The sequence below is a fragment of the Callorhinus ursinus genome, unplaced genomic scaffold, assembly GCF_003265705.2.
Source record: "Callorhinus ursinus isolate GAN/ISIS: 27379988/994484 unplaced genomic scaffold, GSC_fseal_2.0 scaffold10, whole genome shotgun sequence".
NCBI lineage: Eukaryota > Metazoa > Chordata > Mammalia > Carnivora > Otariidae > Callorhinus > Callorhinus ursinus.
Genome location: NW_027397072.1, coordinates 22,341,706 through 22,364,495, shown reverse-complemented (window position 1 = coordinate 22,364,495; position 22,790 = coordinate 22,341,706). Strand labels below are relative to the sequence as shown.

Sequence of the window (22,790 nt, the reverse complement as noted above, 5' to 3'; positions counted from 1 at the left end):
TTCAGCCCTCCACGTTATCTGAAAGTCCAGTGTCAGCCAGAGGCTCCCAAGGAGAGTGGGTGGGAGGAGCTCCTAACAGTGATGGCAGATGAACTCCAAGGCCACCTCAGCCACTGAAGGAGAGGACTAAACACACAGAGGGGAGAAGAATAAAGGCCTCACCAGGCAGGACCCTGTAACTCGTATCAGAATTTTGAGTGCAAATCGAGGAAAGACAGCTGCACAGGGATCCGGACAGCACAGGACCCAGAGCACCAACACAACAGCACAGTCCCGCTCAGACCCCAAAGAGCCACGGCTCTGAAAATGCAGCCAGAGCGAGAGCCTGCCCAGCAAGGCTGCTCTTAGATTTGGTAAACTGTTCTCAATTTCCAGAAGAAAGCCCTGCCGATAACATTTGGCATCCTATGCTGAAGCCAGGATACATGCGAGGAAGCAGGCACTTATAAGCAGCTTAGCTATTTATTTAGTCAGTAGAAAAATGACTTTACAGGTTTGCGGTGCATTAAGGGAGACGGGGCCCCACCCTCATGCTAGAGCACTCCAGTCCAGTCCAGTGCCTGGTGCATGGTCTGCAGGTGTGCCTATGAGCACGTGAGCTATCTGGATGCCCCAGAGCATCTCCTAAGTGTGCTGCCCCCGTGGGGGGCACCGATTTCGGGCCCAGCGGCTGGGCCTGACAAGAAGAGTCTAAGGAGCCAAGCCCTAGAAGCGGCCCAGCACAGTGGCTAAGAGAGCCATGCGTATGTACATGCCGTTCTCGGCCTGGCGGAAGTAGGCTGCTCGGGGATCTGAGTCCACCTCCACGCTGCAAGAGAAGGAAAACAGTTGGCACAAGTTCCCAAGGCCTGTCTGGGACCGGGTGCCCTCCCACAGCCAGCCCCCAGCGTAGCCTCCACTTTGAAGCTGTTGTCACCTTATCTCATTGACTCGAGGCATTGGGTGCATCACCACCATCTTCTTCTTGGCCCGAGTCATGATGTGGGGAGTGAGGATGAACTGGCCAAAGCACTGTGAGGCAGACAGGGGCCCCGTCAGCACCTTAGGGCTGGGGTGGCCGTGCAGCCACAAGCCTGGGATCCTCCAGGGTCCCCTCCTCACCCACACTCAGTTATCACGACCAAGAGGCCCGGTCAAGCTCCTGGGGCCCCGCCTTCCCAGCCACTAGTCTGGATGCCCCGCAGCTCCAGCCCTGGCCTCCCCTCCCCCGTGGCACTCACAGCTTCATACTCCTGGGTAGAGTCGAAGCGTTCCTTCTGGATTCGGGTCATGTAGAGCACGTCAGTGTCGGGCAGTGCTTCCTCAATGCTCTCAAATTCCTCCTGGAGGGTGAGGGCGAGCCAGAGTGAATGCAGTGCCCGGGGCCCTCACTGCCCAACCCACATGCCCCGGGGCCTCCCAGGGTCTCACCTGCTTCGTGCCACGGGCCGCCACAAAGGCCCGCACGTTGGGTGGCATGCGCAGGCTGGGAGGGGCCACATAGCGCAGGCTGACACGGTACTGGGTGAGCAGGCAGGCCAGGGAGTGCACGGTGCGCCCATGCTTCAGATCCCCCACCATTGTGATCTAGGGGAGGAACCCGATCACCAAGAGGGCCCCCAAACTGAACACCTGCACCCCCATTTCACAGCTATCAGTCTCAGGAGCAGGACGGAGGCCTCCCTGCTGCAGCATGCCTCGGAGCAGAGACAGTTCTTCCCAACGGCCTCCCTCTCCAGACCTTCCCCAAGCAGGCCTCCAAGCCCTGCCACGACCCTCACCGTCATGCCATTGACAGTCCCAAGCTCCTCCCGGATGGTGAAGATGTCCAGCAGGGCCTGGGTGGGATGCTCTCCGACCCCATCCCCAGCGTTGATCACTGGCCTCCGGCAGTGCTTCGCTGCCAGCTGCAAAAACAAGGAGAGCCCTGTCTTCTGCGTCTCAGTGGCCCCCACTCCCGGCCTGAGTCCCACTCTTCCTGGGCCCCCTCCCCCCGTCCGGCCCAACCAGACACTCACAGTCATGTCCCTGGAGCCATTCTACTCCACCCCGTCCCGGTGCACTGCTGGCCTCACCTCCACTGCTCCAGGCTGGGGATGCCGAAGCACGACGACGTCGGCGTAGCAGCTCATGGTCTGCACGGAGTCGGCCAGGGACTCGCCCTTCTGGACCGAAGACGTGGCTTCCGAGAAGCTGAGCACAGCACCCCCCAGCCGGGCCATGGCTGCAGCAAAGGAGCTGCTGGTCCGCGTGCTCACCTCATAGAACATGGAGGCCATCACCTTCCCCTGGCGGGAGAGCAAGATTCGGTGTAAACGTGGGTGCGCATCTTGGGGAAAGCACGGCTGCGGCTTGCTTCCCCCACTTACACGGGAGAGGTACTGAGAGAAGCCCTCCCCGCAAACATCCTCGTGACCTGTCCCGACCTTGACGTTTCCATTAGTGTCACACGGAGCTAAAGGCTCCGGCTCCAACAAACCATCGGTAAGTATCTGAAGCAGATACTTGTTTTCTGGGGGAGAAGGAAATACCCCAGTTCTACCCCATGAATCCATCTGCATAGACCAAGTGACCAGATTAGTAGGCTAATACACTGGTGCTCAGGGCCTTGTAAGTCAGCTAACTACTGGTCAGAGGAGAGCAAACGTGGGGGTTGAGGGGCCTAGGGCAGCCGGACCTTCCAGAGTAGAGAAGGCGGAGTAACTTATAGTGGAGGGTTTAGACTCACAGGAAGGGACCTATGGCAGGAGAGGGAGATCCCTCTGATCACTGCATAGCCCTGCTGACAGGGTCCTGGACCCATAACCCATAGCCCTGACCCTGACCTTGAGTATGTCGAGGCTCCGCTCCTTCTGTACCATCATACGCAGCGTGTGTGCCACATTGAACAGGTGAGACATCTAAGAAAGATCCCCAAGTCAGCTGGAAAGGCGGTGGTGCCCAGAGGGCCTAGCCCCAACTTTCCAGATTCTCAAAGCTCTGGGTGTCCCCATCCGCTCTCCCCCAGGCACCTGGTCCTTGGTGAATTGCTGGACAGACAGGATATGTTGACCCACTAATGAGTGCAGCAGGGGCGAGGTCTGGGGGTGCAGCAGGCCAGGGGTCCCCAGGTTCTGGGGTGACGCCTGTCTAGGTACTGGTGGTGGAGGGTAGCAGGTGCCATCGAGAGTTCCCATCAGCTCTGCAGTGAGGGACGGGGCAAAAGAAGTGGGTCAGAGGGTTCCTCCTACACAAGCCAGATGAAACAGATCCCCGAGGTGAGCATGCGTTCCAGGGGAGTCTCACCTGGCTCAGCTGCCTTCCGAGAGGACTTTTCCTTTGGCTCCTCAGCTACAAATAGGGCAACAAGACAGATGTAAGCCTGCAACTAAGTTTTGTGAAGAGCCCCCATTTCCCCACACTCTGGATCACAATGTCTGTGTTAAACCAACTCACACGACAGTAGCTGTAGCAGGTTAGGGGCAAACAAGAAGGACCAGCAGCCCAGGGGACACACAAGTGACTTCCCACGGGGGCTGCTGTGTGTGAGCAGTGGTGCCCTCCCAGGGCCCTCCCAGGAGGCAAAGGGGTCCTAGGCAAGGGGAACGGCCAGGCTCACACCAACCAACAACCTGGATTTACCCCACGTCCTGCTGCCCCGTGGGATCCCAGCTCCCGGGCGGAGGAACACAGCTGCCCACGATAAGAAAGGGCCATGAGAAGCTGTGGCGTGCCTACCTCATGCTGGGCAGACTGATTTAGGCAAAGGAGGGTACAGTGGATCAGACTAGGACGAGGGGATGGCCGGACCAAAGTGACCCCCATCCATCAGGGACACTGGGGGGGAAGAGGAGCCTGTCCCTACACATCTCTAAGTCCAGGTGGCCCCGGCCTCCACATATCAAAGGACCTCCCTCTTACCTGGCAGACCTGGATCGGAGGCTCGGTGGATTCGGGGTGGCAGGTGGAAGCGGCCATCGGGAAGCCCTGGGACAGCCCGGCGGGGCCTTTCAGGCGTCTGGAGAGACATAGGTCTAGCATTTTGAAAAGTACTGACCCAATTCTTCCTCAAGTTCAACCCCTCAAGAAAAGCCAAACTGCTCACTGTCCACAGTGAGAATGGAACAGATCCCAGTCTCCATCACGTCCCCCTCTGGTCCATCCTTCTACGCTGTCCTTGACAGAGAGACAAACTAGCCCCGTGACAGGTGCCCAGATAAATCTCTGGTTGGGTTAATAAGGAACCTGTGTTTCCCCTAGTTAGGTAACCTCCTAAACTGGAAGTTGATTCTATGTTTTGCAGCAGACAAAGAGGTAGGTGGTGGAAATTTTAAGTGTCAAGTGCAGAGCCTTCCACCCCCTAAACCACCAATGCAACCATCTGTGCCGTTAGCCCTGTCCCTGGCTGCACCCCCAACACCCCCCCACCCCGCCCCCAGGCCCGAAGCACTGCAGATACCGTGGTTATCTCACTGGTGGCAGGGGCTGGGGGCGCGAGCTGGGGAACAGCCCCCTGAGGCCACTTGCGTACATCCTGTCCATAGCCCGGGGGCACCAGGACCTGCAGACAGAAGATAGGAGCAAACGAATGAGCAGGGGGCAAAGAGCTGGACTGAGACCCTACAGGAGTGGAAGCCAGCAAAAAAAAAAAAAAAAAAAGAAACCCGCCTCAGGGCAGCTGGGGGAGGTGATGGCACCACAGAGAAGTGCTGGGGCAGGACAATCAATGGGACCAAGGAAATCACTTCTGGGATGGGGCTCGCGCCACATACATACCTGCCCGTCGATATAGGCCACTTCCCCTCGTAGGACCACACGGCGGATGGTGCCCTTCACCTTCTGCCCTTCAAAGGGTGTCCAGTGCGCCTTGGAGAAGGGCATGTGGCTGGGGATGGTCCATTCGTGCTCCAGATCCACCTGCCCAGAGTCACAGGTTAGGCAAGGGTAGGGCTGCACCATGGAACAGAGTCGGAGGCTGCAGAGTGCATCATTCCTCCCCGCCCCCCACCCCCGCCGGGACCACGTGCCCACACCTCCACGTAGGTGTCCTCCTGGGGGGGCAGGTGGAAGATCCGGCGGGGATTGTGGTGCAGCCGCTGCAGCAGGTCATCCAGACTAAGCCGGCCCTCGCTGACGGCCGTCAGCAGCAGTGGGAGCATGGTCTCCAGTCCCGGGAAGCCGGGGGGAGGCCTGGGCCCACACTTCTCCTCCAAGGTGTGGGGGGCTGGGATGAAAGAGAGCGGCACCGTCAGGCCTGATCACCTCCCCATCTGGGAAGTCACACAGGCCACCAGGACTGCACTGCCTCCCTAGCCCCGATGCTCATCTCTTCGGGTTACGGGGCAAACAGGTAAACTGGGGCGGTTGCCATCATTTGGGGACCAGACCTTATACCCACCTTCTCTTATTTATAATTTTACTCATTTGCTCATCAGTTCCTTCGGGGAGTATTTATCAAGCACCCATCACGGCCCAGGTGCCGTGCTACACACATCAAGTCCCAGTCCTCGCGGAGCCCAGAGGCCCTGAGGTGGGGCACGAGCCCTACTGGGCAGAGGTACACTGTGGGGCCTCTCACCATGGTCTGAGGCAAAGCAGTCAATGACAGCCATGTTCTCCCACAGGGCCTCCACGTCCTGGCGGGAGCCAAGCTCGGGCCGGACCTCGCCCTTCCCCGGCCCCAGGCGCTCCAGGTCATCACGGCTCAGAAACAGATGGTGGGGCGCCACTTCACAGGTTACTGGCAGCCCCCGTGCCTTGGCAGCTTTAATCAGCAGGATCTGGGGTGGGCGGAGAGCAGGGAGATCTCTTGAGGAGGCCTCCCTCATGCCCTGCCCTACAAGGTCTCCGCATCCAAGCTCCCCTCTAGGAAAGTTATGGGGCCGAGGGTGCTGGCTCCACACTCCCCGCCCCCTCCTACCCAAGCAGGAAGGGCACCGGGACCTCTGGTGTACTCTCACCTCCTCCTTCCGGGCCACGTGACATATGTGCACCGAGCGCTGGGTCAGCTGGGCCACCATGAGGATGGCAGCCACACTCTGCCGCTCTGCGTGGGCCACGATGGGGAGGTGGGAGGGCCATGTCTCAAAGTGCTGGGGAACAGGAAGAATTTAGCAGGGAGCGTGCAGAGCCCTCACGGAGCTCTTGACACTCCACTGCTGTTATCCACTCTACGGGGTCCTCAAGCCAGGAGGCACTAACTGGCTGCCTCCTCCCACGGGCCCGCTCCCTACCTCCATCCACTGGGCCACATTGTCCAGCCGAAGCTCAGAGAAGGTCTCGTTGAGGTACAGCTTTAGCCCAGCAGCAGACCCGGCCACAGCACCCAGGGTCCCTGCATTTTCCAACGAGGCTCCAAGAAATAAGGCAAAGTCACAGCGGGCACCAGCCTCTGCCAGCTGGAGAGCATACACAGGAGATAAGGCCTACTGGCATCCGTGCCAGCCTGGCACTAGTGGCCTGGGCCCCCATGCTTCTGCGAGGGGCAGAGGGAGGAGGGTTCCGGGAGGCAGGCAGGGACATCTGGGTAACCACGAAGCAGGAGTGCCAGGTCTCACCTTCTGGGCCAGGGCCAGGGCTGGCGCATCAATGATGGGGGGCCGGGTATTAGGCATGGCGCACACCATAGTGACGCCCCCAGCCAGGGCAGCGGCAGTGCCCGAGGCGAAGTCCTCCTTGTGTGTCCCCCCTGGTTCCCGCAGGTGCACATGGATGTCAACCAATCCTGGGAGAACAGGGACGTGGCAAGGTTAGAGGACGGTGCAGAGACACGAAGGACATCAAACATATGAACCGGGGTGGCAGAAAAAGCAGCAGCGACCGATACGAGCAAGAGGCAGCGAGCTTCCTCAGTCAGGGGCACAGTGGGTCATGAGAGGAAAGAGCTCAGTGAGAAAAGAGTCTGGCCCTCCCAAAAGATGCACTCACCCGGTAGCCGAACAAGCTTTTGGGACGTCATACAGTCGACATGCACCTTCAAAGGAGGGGCTGGCCCAATCTGGCCTAGGGCCTGCAGGTGAAAACTGCAGTCAGCCCTGATTTGAGGGCATCCCGCGAGTTGTAGGTAGGGCCTGGGCCTTCCCATACACCAGGCTCTACCCCCCTCTGCTCCCCTTCTCTCTCTCTGAAGCCACAAAGCCTGGATATTTGCATGACTACTTCATACTGAGATTTCCCAACCCACGACCACTCACTTCTCCCTCCTGCCCCATTAACACTGGCTGTTGGCCTCCCAGCACCCAGGCCCCAGTCACCTCCACAAACAGTTTGGTGCACTTGATATCAATGATGAGGGGCACAGAGAAGTCAGCGGCCAGGCGCCGGGTACGGTAGCCCTTGGTGACAAAGGAAGAGAGACGGCGGCCCCCAGCCCCGCGCATTGACAGGTTAATCACTAGCTCAAAGTGATTCTCAGCCAGTTGCTCCAAGATGCTTCGCTGCGGTGGGCACTCACCATCCACTGCCTCCTCAAAGTGCCAGTCCACAGCTGTTACCTGTGGCCCAGAGATAAGGTCAAGGGCTAACCTGAGCCTGGCAGGAGTCAGGAAGGACAGCCTAAAGGGAGGGGGGGTGGCCCAGGAACCCATGAGGAGGAGAATGAGGACCCACAGGGTGGGGACCAGGGCTGGCTCTATTTGCTATTGGCAAAGTGTATTTCTTGACACGAAAGACATCTACTCTATGGTTACCAAGGACTCTGTGCAGTATGAGCTCACACTTGTACACAGAGAAATAATATTCTGGAAGAAAATATACCAGAACATTAACAGTGGTAAATAAACCATTAAGAGACTTTTCCCCCTTGCTTTTCTGTATATTCTATTTGCTCTGTGTGGAATACACAGGACCTATACAATGACAGTAAAAGCAAGGGGAGAGAGAGAATTCTCTGGCACAACGTGGGGTAGGCTGCGGGCGCCCCAGTACCTTGACGCCGTGCTCAGTGTAGAAGTCGGCGGTGCCCAGACTGGCGTAGAGGCTGTAGCCCAGGCTCTCCAGCAGCCGCACGGTGGGGAGCAGCTCACTTTTGTTCTGAACCAAGCGAGAGGAGGACGAGGTTGTATCTCTCCTGTCTTCCACTTCAAGGTCAGCCCAGGCCCAGAGAGCCAAGGCCATTTGCCCCAGGCTCTCTGGGCAGCCCCCCAACCCCCGACGCTGGAGTCTGTACCTTATAGCTGCCAATGGTCAGCAAGATGTTCTTCTTGGGGATCTTAAAGCCAGTGCTTAGCATGGCCTTGAGGTAGGCCTCGCAGCGGCTCTCCCCAAAGCCAGCCACTTCCCCAGTGCTGGTCATCTCCACGCCCAACACCACGTCAGCACCGGCCAGGCGCGAGAACGAGAACTGAGGGACCTGAGGGAGCAGGAAGCGAGATGCCGAGCTCCTCGGCCTCAGCCAAATGGCAAGGTTAGCCTTCCCCGCCACTGCTCTGCCTATCGTCCTCTGCTTCCCGAACATACTTCGGGTCTTCCCTCAGTTTCCACTCGGCTATTCCTTTCCACAAGGCCTATTCCTTGGAACACTTCCTCAACAAGCTCAGTAAACCAAATATCCTGACCGTCCTTCAATTCAGCCACCAGCTCTCCTCCTGGGCCTTTCCAGGTCACCCCTTTTGGAAGTGGCATCTCTTGTCTGTAAACTCCTTTCACATTTTATTCTTCTCTCTACTACGCAGGTTTCTCATGGCCTGTTAGAGAAGCAAGCTGTTTTTGGACCCAACCTCCCTTGCCTCCCATCTCTGGAATGTGAGCTCCTAAAGAACAAAGACCATCCTATCACCCTTATGGCCCAGTGATGCCTTGTCCACAATAGCTGTTCGGTTTACGTGTCGACTGAGCAGTAAGTGAACGCTCTCCCACTATTGGTCTCCTTGCTTGTGACTTCTAACCTCAAGGTTTCAATCCTCCGTACCTTTACCCCCACGACTCCAGAGCCAGTCATGAGCCCCACAGGTTCCACTTCTTCCCCCATGATGACCCGTGTGGCCAATGCTACTAGGTCCACACCTAGTGTCTTGGAGACGAAAGGGAAGGAGCGAGAGACACGCACGTTGCACTCGATGACTTTCAGCTGGTCATCCTGGGGCAGAGAGGGACTGGTCAGGCCTTCTGCAGTCTAGGCTTACTGATGCTACTCCACTGACCTTGACTCTTCCCCTGACTTACCACTCTGTGGTTATCAGTCTGGAACAGGGGTCAGGGTAACTGACTGTCACAAACCCTAACAACACTGTGGGCTCTAGCTAGCACCCCTTCCCTCCAGCTTCCGGGCCTACTCTGATGAGGGCAGGAGACAGTGAGCCCCACTGGCACTGTGGCCCCAGAGAATGAGAAGGTGCTACTCCCTTCCCTCAGTTCCCTCTTACTACCTTGGCAATGAGCTGCAGATTGAAGGGTCCTGTGACCTGCAGCTCCTGGCCCACGGCGTGCACGATGGCTTTAATCCGCTCTAGGGTTTTGGCAGTGATGTCTTGTGGTGGGGTCACCAGCGTGGCATCACCTGAATGCACACCTGCATTCTCCACGTGCTCAGAGATGGCAATGGCTGCCACCATACCATCACGGGCCACAGCATCCACGTCGATCTCCTAGTGGGGATGCGAAGGCAATGTGATACAGGGCTGGGGGGCAATTTTCTTCTCCCACTTGCCCCAGGAGGCTCCCTTCTTTGAGAGCCTTGGTACAACCCATCCTTCCCAGTCTACCGTGCCTACAAAGTGCTGTAGGACCAGAGAGGGGAGTTTCCACCAAGGCTGAGGAGCCTGCCCTCAGAGACTTCTTTGTCTGTGGCCCTACCTTGGCCTCCTGGATGAACTTGGAGATGACCACGGGGTGCTCCTTGGAGACGGCTGCCGCACTGCTCAGGAAGCGTTCCAGGTCCCCGTCAGTGTAGGCCACATTCATAGCAGCGCCGCTCAGCACGTAGGAGGGGCGCACCACGCAGGGGTACCCTACCGTCTGGCAGAACTGGCGAGCAGACTAAAGGTGCAGCTGGGTTGGTCACACTCACCCATGACCTCATCCAGCTTCCAGCTCCCCACCAGGCCCCAGCCCACCTCTAGTTCACTGAGCTCCCTCCACTGAGGCTGGCTGATACCAATGGTGTCCAGGAGCCGGGAGAACTTGAAACGATTCTCAGCTGAGTCGATGGCTTCAGGGGAAGTGCCCAGCACGCGGCACTGCTGCCGATGCAAAGCCATGGCCATGTTGTTGGGCAGCTGCCCGCCCATGGATAGGATCACGCCTTCAGGGTTCTCTAGCTCATAGATGTCCATCACCACCTTGGTGCAAGGGGAGAATTGAGTGGAGGTGGCAAGTGGTCAGGGATCTGAGCCTTCCTGCTCACTGCTTCTCACCCTCTACCCACTTCCCCTCAAACCCCACAAGTTCCAAAGAATCTTAGGTCAGCCAGCCACTCCCACGTGACCCTGGCCACCCAGGATAACGGGCGGTCTTCATATTCCTCTCACCTCAAAAGAGATCTCATCAAAGTAGAGTCGGTCACACATGTCATAGTCAGTGCTGACTGTCTCTGGGTTGTAGTTCACCATGATGGTCTTATATCCCATCTGTGACAGAGAGGGAAGTGAGATTTAGCTAGGAGGTGGGAGGAAGAACATAGAAAAACTAAGGCAAAACCCCTACTTCATCTCAGCTTTCTCTGAAATGGATATAAGGGACAACTGCCTTGGGAGGGAAGTAGGGCCAGCCCTGTAGGTATCAGAGAAGTAGGTACAAAGTGATGGAGAAAAGACACGTGCCCTGTGAGAGGCACAAGATGGTCTAAGGGGAGGGCTCCCCCCCTCCCGACTCCCTCCACACCTCCCAAAGTCCTAAGATAGATATAAGTGTAGCAATTAATAGAAAGTGCCAGGATGAGGTGGGCAAAAGGCAATTGCTGGAACTGAATGGAACAGTAAAGAAAACAGTATGAAAGACCTTTCGGAGCTGCCGGATGCAGCCCACTGCACACCAGTCAAACTCAACGCTGGAGCCTATTCGGTAGACCCCAGAGCCAAGGACCAGGACGTGAGGTGTTCGAAAGGTGAGGTCATGGGTGGTGCCCCAGTATGTCAGGTACAAATAATTTGTCTGGGCTGGCCACTCGGCTGCAACTGTGTCGATCTGTTTCACTGCCGGGCAGATCCCCAGTTCCTGACGCAGCTTGCGAACAGCCAGCTCTGTGCTAAAGGAGAAGAAGGGTCAAAAATACAGCCCTGGGAGTGGAGTGTGGACTAAGTAGAGAAGTGAGATCCTGGGGCAGGGAACTGAGAGGCAGATATCCCAGGGACGAAGGTCAGAAGCCTACAAAGTTCCCTTCCAAGGGCCCCTCACTAGTACAAAGATTCTCTGCCCCACATCCTCAGCCCAAGGCCCTCACCACCACCTCTAACCTCAGAACTGCAAGGGCAATCTGCTTGTCTGAGAAGCCAAGGCGCTTGGCCTGGTGCAGCAGGTCTGGGGGCAAAGGCTGTCCACGATGCTGTTCCAGCAGCTGGGCGTGTTTGATAATCCGCTTCATCCGGTGCAAGAACCAGCGGTCGATGCGTGTGAGTTCATAGAGCCGAGCCACAGAGTAGCCAGCCCACAGAGCAGCTGCCACCACAAAGATCCGCTTGTCGGTTGGCGTCTCCAGCTCCTAATGGGGAGGGCAAACAGATATGGAAGGACTGTGGAGAGGGAGAGGTCCGAATGTTACGCAAAATATTCCAAATCTACTTTTAGCATCTCAAAAAGCCTCAAAGCACGAGTACCCCACTGTTTTAGGAAAGGAAGCTGTGGAAAAGGAACCAGAGCCAAAGCTCTGTGATTGCAAAAACCTGTATTCAAATCTTGGCTCTGCCTCTTTCTGGCTGTGCAGCTAGTGTATTAGCAAGTTCCACAAGCTCTCTAGGCCTGTTTCATTATCCCTGGAAACAAGTTTTAAGAATACATCCTCCTATAATGATAGAGGAGATGAACCACAAAATCCTCAGCAGCATGAAAACACAGCAAACATCCAGTAACAACTACTGCTATTGGTGGTAAGTCCATGGGCTGGGGGCAGAGGGGGTCCATTTCGGGGGCGCCAGGGGAAGGGAGCCACTTACCATATCACTGACTGGCTTTACTGTGTGATCAAAGCCCACACAGTTCTCATCCACCATGCGAAGAGCCTTCTGGAAGGCCTCCTCAAAAGAACGCCCAATGCCCATGACTTCACCTGGAGGAAGAGGATGTAAGGACTGAGGGCCTGGAGGCAGGAGATGCTGCTCAGAATTTCTATCATTTAGTCAAGTCTCTGGGAGGTTCTTGGGATAAGTCCCACGGTGGTGGTATGTATGGTGTTTCACTATTGAGGAATCTTAAAGGGAAGTTCCCTTCCTTACCATTTTCATGTCTTGTGTTTATTAGAGACCACAGAATTAAAATGCCTAAAATGGACACAGGGACACTAGAACATTACAGTTCATCACAGTGGCCCAACCCCTGACGGTTATCCAGTTATTTGCTTTATTCCTATTGTGACACTCTCTGGGATCTGTCTCATCCTTTCAAACTTCTCAACAGTCTGGATAATAGGAAGATGATCCCACTACTCTTTGAATCCATCCAGAGGTAATCACATTTACAACTCTTATTTTAAAGTATTTCTTCCTGGACTTTTTTCAAATGTGTTTACACATGGTTATTAACCATGTGTAAATAGTATGATTTCTAACCTGCTTTTTCTCTCATCATAAGCTCGTTCCCACATTGCTATGTGATCTTATTACCAGCCGTTTAATTCCTGTATGATTTACCATAACTTAACTGCTCACTTGTGGAAGGACACCTAGCTTTGAAGTGTTTATCCTTCTGGGTGAGGCTGTGATGTCTTTAGGGCTTTGGATTATCTCCTTAGGATAAATTTTCAGAAGTGCAGGGGCAATAGATAAAGCCCTTAATAAATATTACTTGCTTTATAGAAGTTTGTGTTTTATAATACACAGTGTAAGTTTAACCACCTTCTAAGAAATATGTACAATTATTTTAAACAATTTTTGCTCATAAAAATGTTACCTCATTTTAAACAGATTTCGATTTACTAATAAAAAGGAACTCCCCTGTCTCTACAACTTTCCAGGTTTGCTTACTGATTTCCTCTTCCATAAAGTTTTGTAATGTCCTCTGACAATTTACCGTAGGGTCTTCAAGTGTTTCTTACCAATTATACTTTTCTATTTACAATCCTAATTGTTTCTTTAAAAGAACTTTAAAACTTTAAAATGCTAATAATAGTGCTAGGGAAGTGGATGATAAGTGATTTTATGCAACTCCTTTGTAATATGGTTATATTATAAAAGTGTTGATTTTGGGCAAAAGAGCAACTTGCCATATTTGTATATGCGTGCATAGAAAGATTCTGGAATCATATATGTACCCAAATTAATCTGTGTGACATGATTATAGGTGACTACTCTTTTTTGGTTCAACTACATTGCTAATTTCTCAATGGTTCGTATATCTTACTTATATAATAAAACATACAAAAAGTTATCAAAGATCACATTCTAAGAATACTTGAAAAGACGTAAAACGTTTAAATGTCTCATCTGGGAATCAGTCTTTCTCCTATTTTCAGTCCACTTCCTTTTACCAACAACTTAATTATGGCTTCATTCCCATGTTTATTGTAATTTTCATATAACAGAAATTCATCTCCAGAAGGAGCAACTTGGCAGTCTTGTATGATTTCTAAAAATTCCAAAATAATATCTGAGCTTACTTCGACTTGCTTGTTGAAAGGCTGCTATTGCTCTTAATGGAAATTTGGAACACCATGAAATGCTCTTATCCTTAGCTGGAAGCACTGTGGTATGTGAAACGCTTGCTTTGGCTGAAATGTTTTAGAACAGTCTAGAGTGACTTAAAAGGACACAGGGAAGCATGTTAACTGAATTCCAGCACACTTGACCACCGCCTGGATGTTGACCATTACACCCAGTCATTGTTCACCGCTACATTTTCTTGTTTTTATGAAAAAGGTCTCAGATGTCCTGCTCTGATCTTAAACCGTGGGTCAAAAAAAAAAAAAAAAAAAAAATTGGTGATGGTGGCAGAAAGCGCCTGGAGAAGGAAATGGGCGGACGCCGGTTGCCACTGTACTGACTTGGATAGAGAAGGGTTCACAGAACAGCAGGTCTCACTTCCCTGAAGCATCAGTATTTAAATTCGCATGGAGAACAAACTGTCACTGGCATTAACAGCCTAGTGATGAGGCCATGGGCAAAATGCAATGCAAGGCTGTGGGTAGAGTTTCACGAAGCCGGTCTCGCCAACAACAGGCAGCAGAGTGTGACAGAAGTGCGTGTAACTAGCGACTGGATCTAGTTTTCCGTTCTTGGCTCTACCTCTCCTCAGCCTCATCGCTTTCCTTCTGCGGGCACCTCAGTTTACTCATTTGTGAGACAGGAGAGATGAGCTATGATGGCTGTCACCCCATCTCCGAGATTCTGACACGCCCGCCATCTGGGGAGTGGAAGTGGCATGTGCGTTCTGGCACAGATTTCCCGATGCCTTTAATTCCCACTCTTGATGAGGACTACCGGGTTTGAAACGTCCCTGTGAGTTCTGAGAAACCCTGTTCCCAAGCTGCTGCTAATACAGCATCTGAAAGGCTATGCCAGGGAACTAACTCTATGACATTCTAGATTCTTAGGACTGCTAGGACCCCGGAGGGTGACCCGGGAAAGGGTCTCCGGGGGTGTGTCTCTCTCACCGACGCTCTTCATGCAGCTCCCAATCTTTGTGCTGACACGGAGGAACTTGCTGAGGTCCCAGCGAGGGATCTTCACCACACAATAATCCAGGCTGGGTTCAAAGGCTGCTGTTCCCCCTGTCACGGAGTTCCTGGGAGCCATCATGTGGAGGTGCCAGGACAGATTGGGAGATGTAAAGAGTGAGCTTCCAGAAAGCTTCCTCTGTCCCCACACATTCAGACCAATGTCCTTTTCATAATCCCTGTCCCATGTCTTCTTCAGCTCCCCTCCCCCTCTCTGATCTTTGCCCCACCCTCGTACCTGAGCTCAGGCAGAGAGATGCCCAAAGCTAGTTTGGCTGCCACGTAGGCCAGCGGATAGCCTGTGGCTTTACTGGCCAGGGCGGAGCTGCGAGAGAGCCTGGCATTCACTTCAATGATGTAATACTGCAAAGAGAGAGAGACGGGGAGAGAGTGTTACCAGATAACTGGCCCAGAAGGCCTACCTGAGAGAGATATCAGTAGGGCCAAAAACAAAGCCCTCTCTGAAGGGATAGATAGCAAAAGCACCACCCCCATCCCAGGCCAACCCTACCACAGACAATCCTGACTTCTACTCCAAGGTCTGTAGGGTCAAAAGGCCCCAAAATTATGGACGGGGGTCCAACAGCTAGAATACAAGCTCCAGGGCCTAGAGTCTCACCTGCTCAGATTCAGGGTTCAAGGCATACTGCACATTGCACTCCCCAACGATTCCAAGGTGCTGGGTCACCTTGATGGCGGTCTGCCGCAATAGCTGGTATTCCCTGTCATTCAGCGTCTGGCTTGGAGCCACCACTATGGACTCACCAGTATGGATGCCCAGTGGGTCCAGATTCTCCATGTTACACACCTGTGAAGGGAAGGTCCCATGGAGGTCACTGCCAGAGGGAGTCAGGAGAGGCAGGACACTGCATCCCAGGGTCCTGTGGCTTCTGGTGAGACCCCACCGTGGGTCTCAGGGACATCGAACCCTCAAAGATCTCAGCCCTGGGCTCTGCTCTTACTAGAGCTCATACTGCCCGTAGTTCCTCCCATCCCGCCTCCATTACTCACCGTGACACAGTTGCCATAGGCATCTCTCACCACCTCGTACTCAATTTCCTTCCATCCCTTCAGGGATTTATCGACCAGCACTTGGCTGGTATGGGCAAAAGCTGGGGCCACAAGAGCAGAGAGCTCCTCCCTGTTAGAGGCAAAGCCAGAGCCCAGGCCACCAAGGGCAAAGGCTGCACGCACCAGCACAGGATACCCCAGCCGCTCAGCAGCTGCCTGGGCCTGCAAGGAGCAGAAGAGATGAACAAACAGATCAGGCCTTGACTGCTTGCTGCACAGAAGGTGCATGGCCCCACAGAAAATAAGATACAAAGACAATGATGCCATTCCACCGTCCCCCAGTCACCCTCGAACCTGTTCGAGAGAATTGGCCGCCTCACTGGGGGCCACGTGCTCTCCAATCTCTGCCATCCTGGAGGCAAAGGCACGCCGGTCTTCCGTCAGTTCAATGGTCTCCACAGGTGTGCCCAGGACCCGGACCCCATAGCGAGCTAACACTCCGGCCTTGGTCAGCTCCACACCACAGTTCAGAGCTGTTTGGCCTCCAAAAGTCAGTAAGATGCCATCTGGGCGCTCATTACGGATCACCTGAGGGATGAGAGGAATAGTAAGCATTAGGACCTTGGGAGTCCAGGAGAGGATCGAAAAAGTTTAGAACCCAGAATGAGCACAGGATCCCCCTGCCCACGTACGGCCCCTCCTCAGTCCAGCCTTACCCCGGTCATACCTGGGTTACATAGTGAGGTGTTATGGGAAGGAAATAGACCTTGTCAGCCAGACCCTGGGAAGTCTGCACTGTGGCAATGTTGGGGTTGATCAGCAACGTCTGAATGTTTTCCTCCTTCAGGGCCTTAATCGCCTAGGGGGACAAAAATGGCCAATCAGCCTCGCCTGCAGAAGCGAGACTATCAACGGTCTTAGACCACCAGCGTGTCTCTTCTCTCCTTCCTGTGCTCTCAGTCCTTAGTAACCAACTCCTATGCCTCAGCACCTCACCTCTCCACACATTCCCCAGATCTCCTGGTTCATTCCCACCCTACAACCAACGTTCATTCCTCAGCCCTCTCCTCAAGACTATCCATTCCTAAGGCTCACACACCAGAGAGGCAGGGATAGACATGCTTTACCTGAGAGCCTGAATAGTCAAACTCTCCAGCTTGGCCAATGGAGAGGCCCCCAGAGCCCAGGATCAGAACTTTTCGTGGTGGGGGAAGCCCAGAGCCTGGGGTGGGAATTCCAGGTGGACAGAGGCGCTCAACCAGCCGCTCTTGAACTGTGGAGGCAAAGTCATAGAACGTTAGAGCTGAACGAGACCGGAGAGATCACCTACATTAACCTCCTCGTTTTACAGAAGAATCCAAAACAAGTCATGCCTCTCATGAGTAGCAGAGGCAGGACGAAAACCCAGACTCATGACTCTGGAGCTCCTTCCCACAGAAGAGGCATAAATAATCATCGTGGCTTGGTTGCTTTCCACCCCATCCCCTTAAGCTCCCAAACGTATCTCAGTTTCCTGGGGCACGTCCATCTTTTGCCCATCCCAGAGCCGACCCGACTCTTAGTTCTCCACCACCCAGGTCTACTCAGGTGCTTACCTGTCTGGCCCCCAGGGTTCCCAGCTGTGGCTTCTTTCACAGTTTCCAGAAAGATATCAAAAAGAAGTTCCATATCTGAAGGACCAGCTTGGTGCTCTGGGTGAAACTGGACACTGTTGAAGAGACAGGATCACGAAACCTGCCATTATCCCTGCCTTGAATTGGCAGTCTTGGGGGTAGGTAGCGGGATAGATGACCGGGGCCCACTGCTGTGCTTTACTTTTTGATCTTCAAGACCCTGGGGCTTCTAAGCTGTAGAAATTCAGTCACCCTGCCAGAATCACCCAAACTCACCTGAAGAATGGCAGGCTGTCGTGTACGATGCCTTCATTGGAACGATCATTGGCGTTGATAAAGAGAGGAAGCCAGCCTGCTGGCAGCGAGTCTGTTTCCACAGCAAACCCATGGTTCTGGGATGTCAGAAAGCAGCGCCCAGAGCCCACCAGCAAGCATGGCTGATTGTGGCCTCGGTTCCCGTATCTGGAGATGGAAGCACACTGAGTCACTGGCCCCTTTCACCACCTACCCTTCACCACTGTACCAAACCCAGCTTCTGTTGAGCTCAGCACCCTCAACCGGCCCCTGCTCCTGTTTCAACACTAGCCAACACCAACTCTATTCCCATCCCCAAGACTCCCCACCGCTCACATCAGTAGTGCGGGCCCTTCCTCTCCCCACAAGTCCCACCTCATCTTGTATGTCTTGGCCCCAATGGCTAAGGCCAACAGCTGGTGTCCCAGACAGATCCCGAAGACAGGTCGGGGATTAGGCTCAGATAAGACACGGCTCAGTGTGGATACCACACTGGGATAGGAGGCGGGGTCACCAGGGCCATTACTCAGGAAGACACCCTCATACTCTGGAGTAGGCAGAAAAGATGATGTCAAAACCAGTAGTTTAACCAGAGAGACACACTTGCAGCCCTTACCATCAGAGCAAAAGCCCTGATCTCTGTCTCCTTCCCTGCAACTTACGGCAACTAGACCAAGGGACAGATCTTCCACCCATGCTGCCTGTCTGTAGCCCTGTACACACCCCAGCTACTCACCCTGGTTGTCTAAGGCATGGTCCCACGGTACCACAGTGACCTCAGCACCACGCTGACACAGGCATCGGATCTGATTATACTTGAGGCCACAATCCAAAGCAAGGATCCGAGGGGCGCCCCCTGCATTGAACACCCGTGGAGCCTGAGGAATAAAGGGTAACAGTTGGTAGCTGTGATCAGTGAGGATAGATAAACACACATCAACCCCTGCCTTTGAGGCCTCTTCTGATCTGCTCTCAAGTGATCACCCCAGTTACAGGCAGAATAGAACTACCGTGCTATAGCTTGCACTACTCTCCCACTCTACCTCTGTACCTTAATTGAGACCTCTGGCACCAGGGGGCGGGCATTGGGGTCCAAGAATGGCAGCGCTGAAGGCTCTGTCCCATCCTGGACCAGCTTTCCCAGCAGAGACCCTTGCTCTCGCAACTTCTTAGTCAGCTCCCGAGTATCCACTCCTGTCAAAATAGCACTCTCTCAGAGATCACACTCGCTCAACTCAGTCATGCATGAGGTTAGACTTTCAGAAGCACTGCATTCCAGAATCCTGAGTCACACACAGCTGTTCTAGGGGCATCAAAATCCTGGGCCATCCTGATGGAAGTACACTACCATGAAGTATTCTTGCTAAAAATATCACATCTGAATTGAACCATGACTTCTAGTTTTGTTTACAGAAAATAATACCAGGAGACAAAGAATATTCTAAACAATGCTATCGGAACATAATCAACAAAATGCAGATTGTGGGATACTCTAAAGAAAAACTGACTTGCTTTTGTCAAATGGGTTATAAGGTCCACTGATCAAAGGGACATATCAACCAAATGCAATATATGGATCTTAGATCCAGATTCAAATAAGCAGTAAAAATCATTTAGATAATAGAGAAAATTGTAAACATTGCCTGGATTTTTGATATTAAGGAATTACTGTTACTTTTTTATTTTTTTTAAAGATTTTATTTATTTATCTGACAGAAAGAGACACATCGAGAGAGGGAACACAGGCAGGGGGAGTGGGCGAGGGAGACTCAGGCTTCCTGCCGAGCAGGTAGCCCAATGTGGGGCTCAATCCCAGGACCCTGGGGTCATGACCTGAGCCAAAGGCAGACACTAAGGACTGAGCCCCCCAGGCGCCCCTATTGTTACTTTTTTAAAGGTACGTTTTCATGGTTTTGTTTTAAAAAGAATTCCTTATTCCTTTTTCACAGACAGTGAACTATTTGTGGATGAAATGATACAACATCTTGAGATCTGCTTCGAAAAAATGAGGGAGTTCTAGTCGTAGTGGTGAAATAAGTTTACTCCTGAGTTAATAATTACAGAAGCTGGGGGTTCATTATATTATTTCTTCCCATTGGAGCGAGAGCTTAGTTCCTTCTCCAACCTGCGGACCCCAAAGTAAATTTTCCAAATCTGATACGTTCTATTGCAACCTTGGACTCAAGGCCCAATAGTGCACAAGAGACTTCTGGATTCTTCCCATCCAGGCAGAGCCCAGATACGGTCATGCTCGCACCATACCTTGCAGGCCAGGTATGCCATGCTGTTGCAGCCACTGGTGCAGGGTGAGGATGGCACTCCAGTGGCTGGGCGTGGGGCAGCACTCTCCCACCACCAGTCCTGCCACGTGGATCCCTGAGGATTCAAACCACTGTCGATGGAAGGAAGAGATCGTGAGGAGGCCAGGGCCACATATCTTCCTATCTTCTTTTCCCACTGTACAGCAGGGGCCCTACACCTCAGCCACATTGAAAGACCCAGCAATTCCTTGAACACACTAAGCACCTCACACTTCTGTCCTTTACCAACAATGCTGTTCCCCATATCAAACACTGAATACCAGGCCCTCATGAATAATTGAGAATGAGCTTTTCCTTTCCTTCCTTTCCTTTTACCCAAAACGGAGATTATAAATCCCACTTCTGTGAAAATACCGCCTCCTCACCCCTGGCAGTTTGTGCCTCTTCCTTAGGGTTCACCTAAACTCACTTTATTTCCACTGTTCTTGCTATTTACATTGTATATAAACGTGTTTGTGTGTCTCCCCATCGCAGAACTATGAATGCCTTAGGAACAAGGTGCCTGACACATAGTAACAGTCAACAAACATTTACTGAGTGCCCAGGCACTGTAAGAGATGTTGGGGGAGGAGCAGTGAGTATGCAAAAAGACAAGGTCCCCGTCTTCACCAGGTTAATTTGCTACTTAAGAAGCCTGAAAATTAACAAAACAACACGCAAATAAACAAGATCATAATCAAAGAGTACGATAAAAGCAGAATGTAAGATAGATGCACAATACCATGTTAAATAAAAAGGTTCAAGGTACGACATTAGGCATGTTTATGCCCCTCCCCCCCTTACTAGGGGATTTTCATTAAAAAAAAAAAAGCTAACACAAATTTGCTACCCAATACATAAGCATTTAATAACTAAATAGAGAACTCAGTCATCTACGTGGGAAGGGATGGCATATTGAAGCCACGTATGTTTAGTGGTACAAGGTTTAAAAGATGATGGCTGTTTGGGGTGTTCTTTAGAGATCTGCAGGAGAGTTTGGCAGAACCTTCCATGACCATGGAAGACTCATCTGCATATGGACTGGTGCATTCACAGTACATGTGCCACAAATGCATCCATGGGGGACTGGAGGCTCTAGGAGGCCTTACTCACCCTGATTCTGTTAAGTGCCTTGATTTTGCAGGTTTGTAAACACTTGTTTTGTCAGCGTGTCCACAGCTGACAAAGGTGAAGACTGCCATACGTTAACCAGCATATTGCATTATAAACAAGAATGCAGTCTATTTACAGATTTGTGATGAGGACCGGTCCTTTCCAGGAATAACAAAATGTGTCCCTTACCTACAGTTCCCTCTCCTAAGAGTCAGGGTGAATTAAAGAATTAAAGGCTCACTAAGCCTGGAAAACCAGGACAAAACGCATTTGGAGGGATACCCTACCTAGGCTGGAGTGGTTTCCACTATTAATTTGTCAATTTTTTTCATTAGTTGAACTCTCAGTGCAACTTAGTTTCCAAATTCCAGAGGAGGAGGAATAGGTGGAAGGAAGCTCACTGTGGGAGGAGACTGAGTTTTCTTATCTAGAGATAAGAACTCTACTGAAAAGTGGCAAAAATGAGTCAAGGTAAGGAAAATAGGTTTAAAAGATTATCGACTTGACTGGTAGGTGACCTGGGACCCACTGTCACTGGGAAGGGTGTGACCCTAGCTTCCAGTCTCTTTCCCACTATGTGTAATCTTAAAGCATTGCCCCCATCACACCACTCTGCTCCTAAAAAATCTTCACCGGTTCCTTACCGAAGCCCAGGCTCTTTGGGGTGGCTTCCAGCGCTCTGTGCCTCTCAAGGTACTTCAAGCCCTGGGTACGATTTAGCTTACCATTGCAGTGTGTACCTATCTTTGTTCTCCCCAGGATGCCTAACTTAATGTCTTCACTTGACTAACAGTTAATAATCATTGAATTGAAAAGGAAAGTAGAGAAAGCATTTGGGTGTGGCTACCTTACTGAGACCGAACTCATCCACTTCATCTGTGGGGATGCCATAGTTGCCGATCAGAGGATATGTCAGCACTAAGATTTGTGCTTTGTAGGAAGGGTCAGTGAGGGCCTCGGGGTAGCCGACCATGCCGGTTTGAAACACTGCAAGAAAAAGGCAGGGCTGGGACTCCGGCAGGACACCCTTCACAACACTGCCCTGTGCGATGACAATGCCCCAGCGGAGGCTGCCTTGACCTTGAGGGATGAAAGGGGCTGGGATGGGGACAGGGATACCAAATGGGGGTGGGAGGGAGGGTATGCAGGCAGGAAAATGGCGGGTTTGGGTAGGGCAAGCTGGGCAGAGAGGGGCAGCAGATAGTGGGATGAGGTCGGCAGCCGGCCCGAGCTTGCTTACCCACTTCCCCGGCAGTCGACACAGTGGCCCCAAAGGGCTGGCCCCGCAGGACCGACCCATCCTCCAACATCAGGGCCGCCATGGGAACGGAGCTCAGTGGCGGGGGCGAGCACAGAGAAGCGGCAAGTGCAGCAAGCCCCAGCCGGTGCTGGAACCACGTGAGGTTGGCGCGCCAGGAGTCGGTCCACGTGGCTAACCGCGCCCGTGGCTGGAGCGCGGGCCGCGGAAGGCGCAGGAGCTCCAGGCGCGCTGGGCGGAGGCCGACTGCGGCGGCGCGAGGGGCCGGCAGCGTGAGGGGCGGAACCCAGCACGTAAGGGGCGGGGCCAAGCTAGCAACAGCGTGACGGCGTCTCCTCTCCCCCCCCAACTCCGCCCCACTGCAAAACCCCGGGAAAACTGGAAAACAAAACCGACTATCCCAAAGCTCTCTCTCCCACTCTAACCAAGAAATACACAAAGCC

At 53.0% G+C, this 22,790-nt stretch overlaps 1 protein-coding gene across 3 annotated transcripts; it reads right to left on the bottom strand.

Moving 5' to 3' along the window:
• Nucleotides 1–443: 443 nt before the first annotated feature.
• On the bottom strand, nt 444–22,707 carry CAD (carbamoyl-phosphate synthetase 2, aspartate transcarbamylase, and dihydroorotase). 3 transcript variants are annotated; one of them, XM_073897146.1, is made up of 45 exons: nt 22,330–22,707; nt 21,937–22,076; nt 19,939–20,068; nt 18,728–18,870; nt 18,413–18,554; nt 18,052–18,223; nt 17,659–17,844; nt 17,365–17,477; nt 16,897–17,042; nt 16,497–16,628; nt 16,124–16,357; nt 15,770–15,991; nt 15,378–15,566; nt 14,997–15,121; nt 14,696–14,826; nt 12,045–12,157; nt 11,349–11,593; nt 10,894–11,140; nt 10,425–10,523; nt 10,011–10,235; nt 9,751–9,933; nt 9,324–9,542; nt 8,867–9,034; nt 8,126–8,308; nt 7,885–7,989; nt 7,212–7,451; nt 6,886–6,967; nt 6,516–6,682; nt 6,192–6,356; nt 5,919–6,050; nt 5,537–5,738; nt 4,992–5,182; nt 4,735–4,875; nt 4,418–4,519; nt 3,880–3,976; nt 3,601–3,651; nt 3,265–3,309; nt 2,991–3,160; nt 2,805–2,879; nt 2,055–2,267; nt 1,761–1,886; nt 1,411–1,566; nt 1,221–1,322; nt 917–1,011; nt 444–808 (listed from the first exon to the last, which is right to left on the bottom strand). In XM_073897146.1, exons 1-45 carry the CDS (start codon nt 22,409–22,411, stop codon nt 706–708), a joined length of 6,729 nt encoding a protein of 2,242 aa, XP_073753247.1. In that variant the 5' UTR covers nt 22,412–22,707; the 3' UTR covers nt 444–705. The 3 variants fall into 3 exon arrangements, with proteins under 3 accessions (XP_073753247.1, XP_025723710.1, XP_025723712.1); XM_025867925.2 differs by lacking the exon at nt 3,601–3,651; XM_025867927.2 differs by lacking the exons at nt 3,265–3,309; nt 3,601–3,651.
• Between the last annotated feature and the right edge of the window lie 83 nt (nt 22,708–22,790).

What these genes read in the sequence shown, in the direction of transcription:
- CAD (XM_073897146.1), bottom strand. Translation starts at nt 22,411, where the DNA reads ATGGCGGCCCTGATGTTGGAGGATGGGTCGGTCCTGCGGGGCCAGCCC. An exon ending in GGGAGCTCAGTGAACTAGAG is followed by an intron (nt 9,934 to 10,010) that starts GTGGGCTGGGGC and finishes CTGCACCTTTAG; the next exon opens with TCTGCTCGCCAGTTCTGCCA. An exon ending in TGGCCTATATCGACGGGCAG is followed by an intron (nt 4,520 to 4,734) that starts GTATGTATGTGG and finishes TTCTGTCTGCAG; the next exon opens with GTCCTGGTGCCCCCGGGCTA.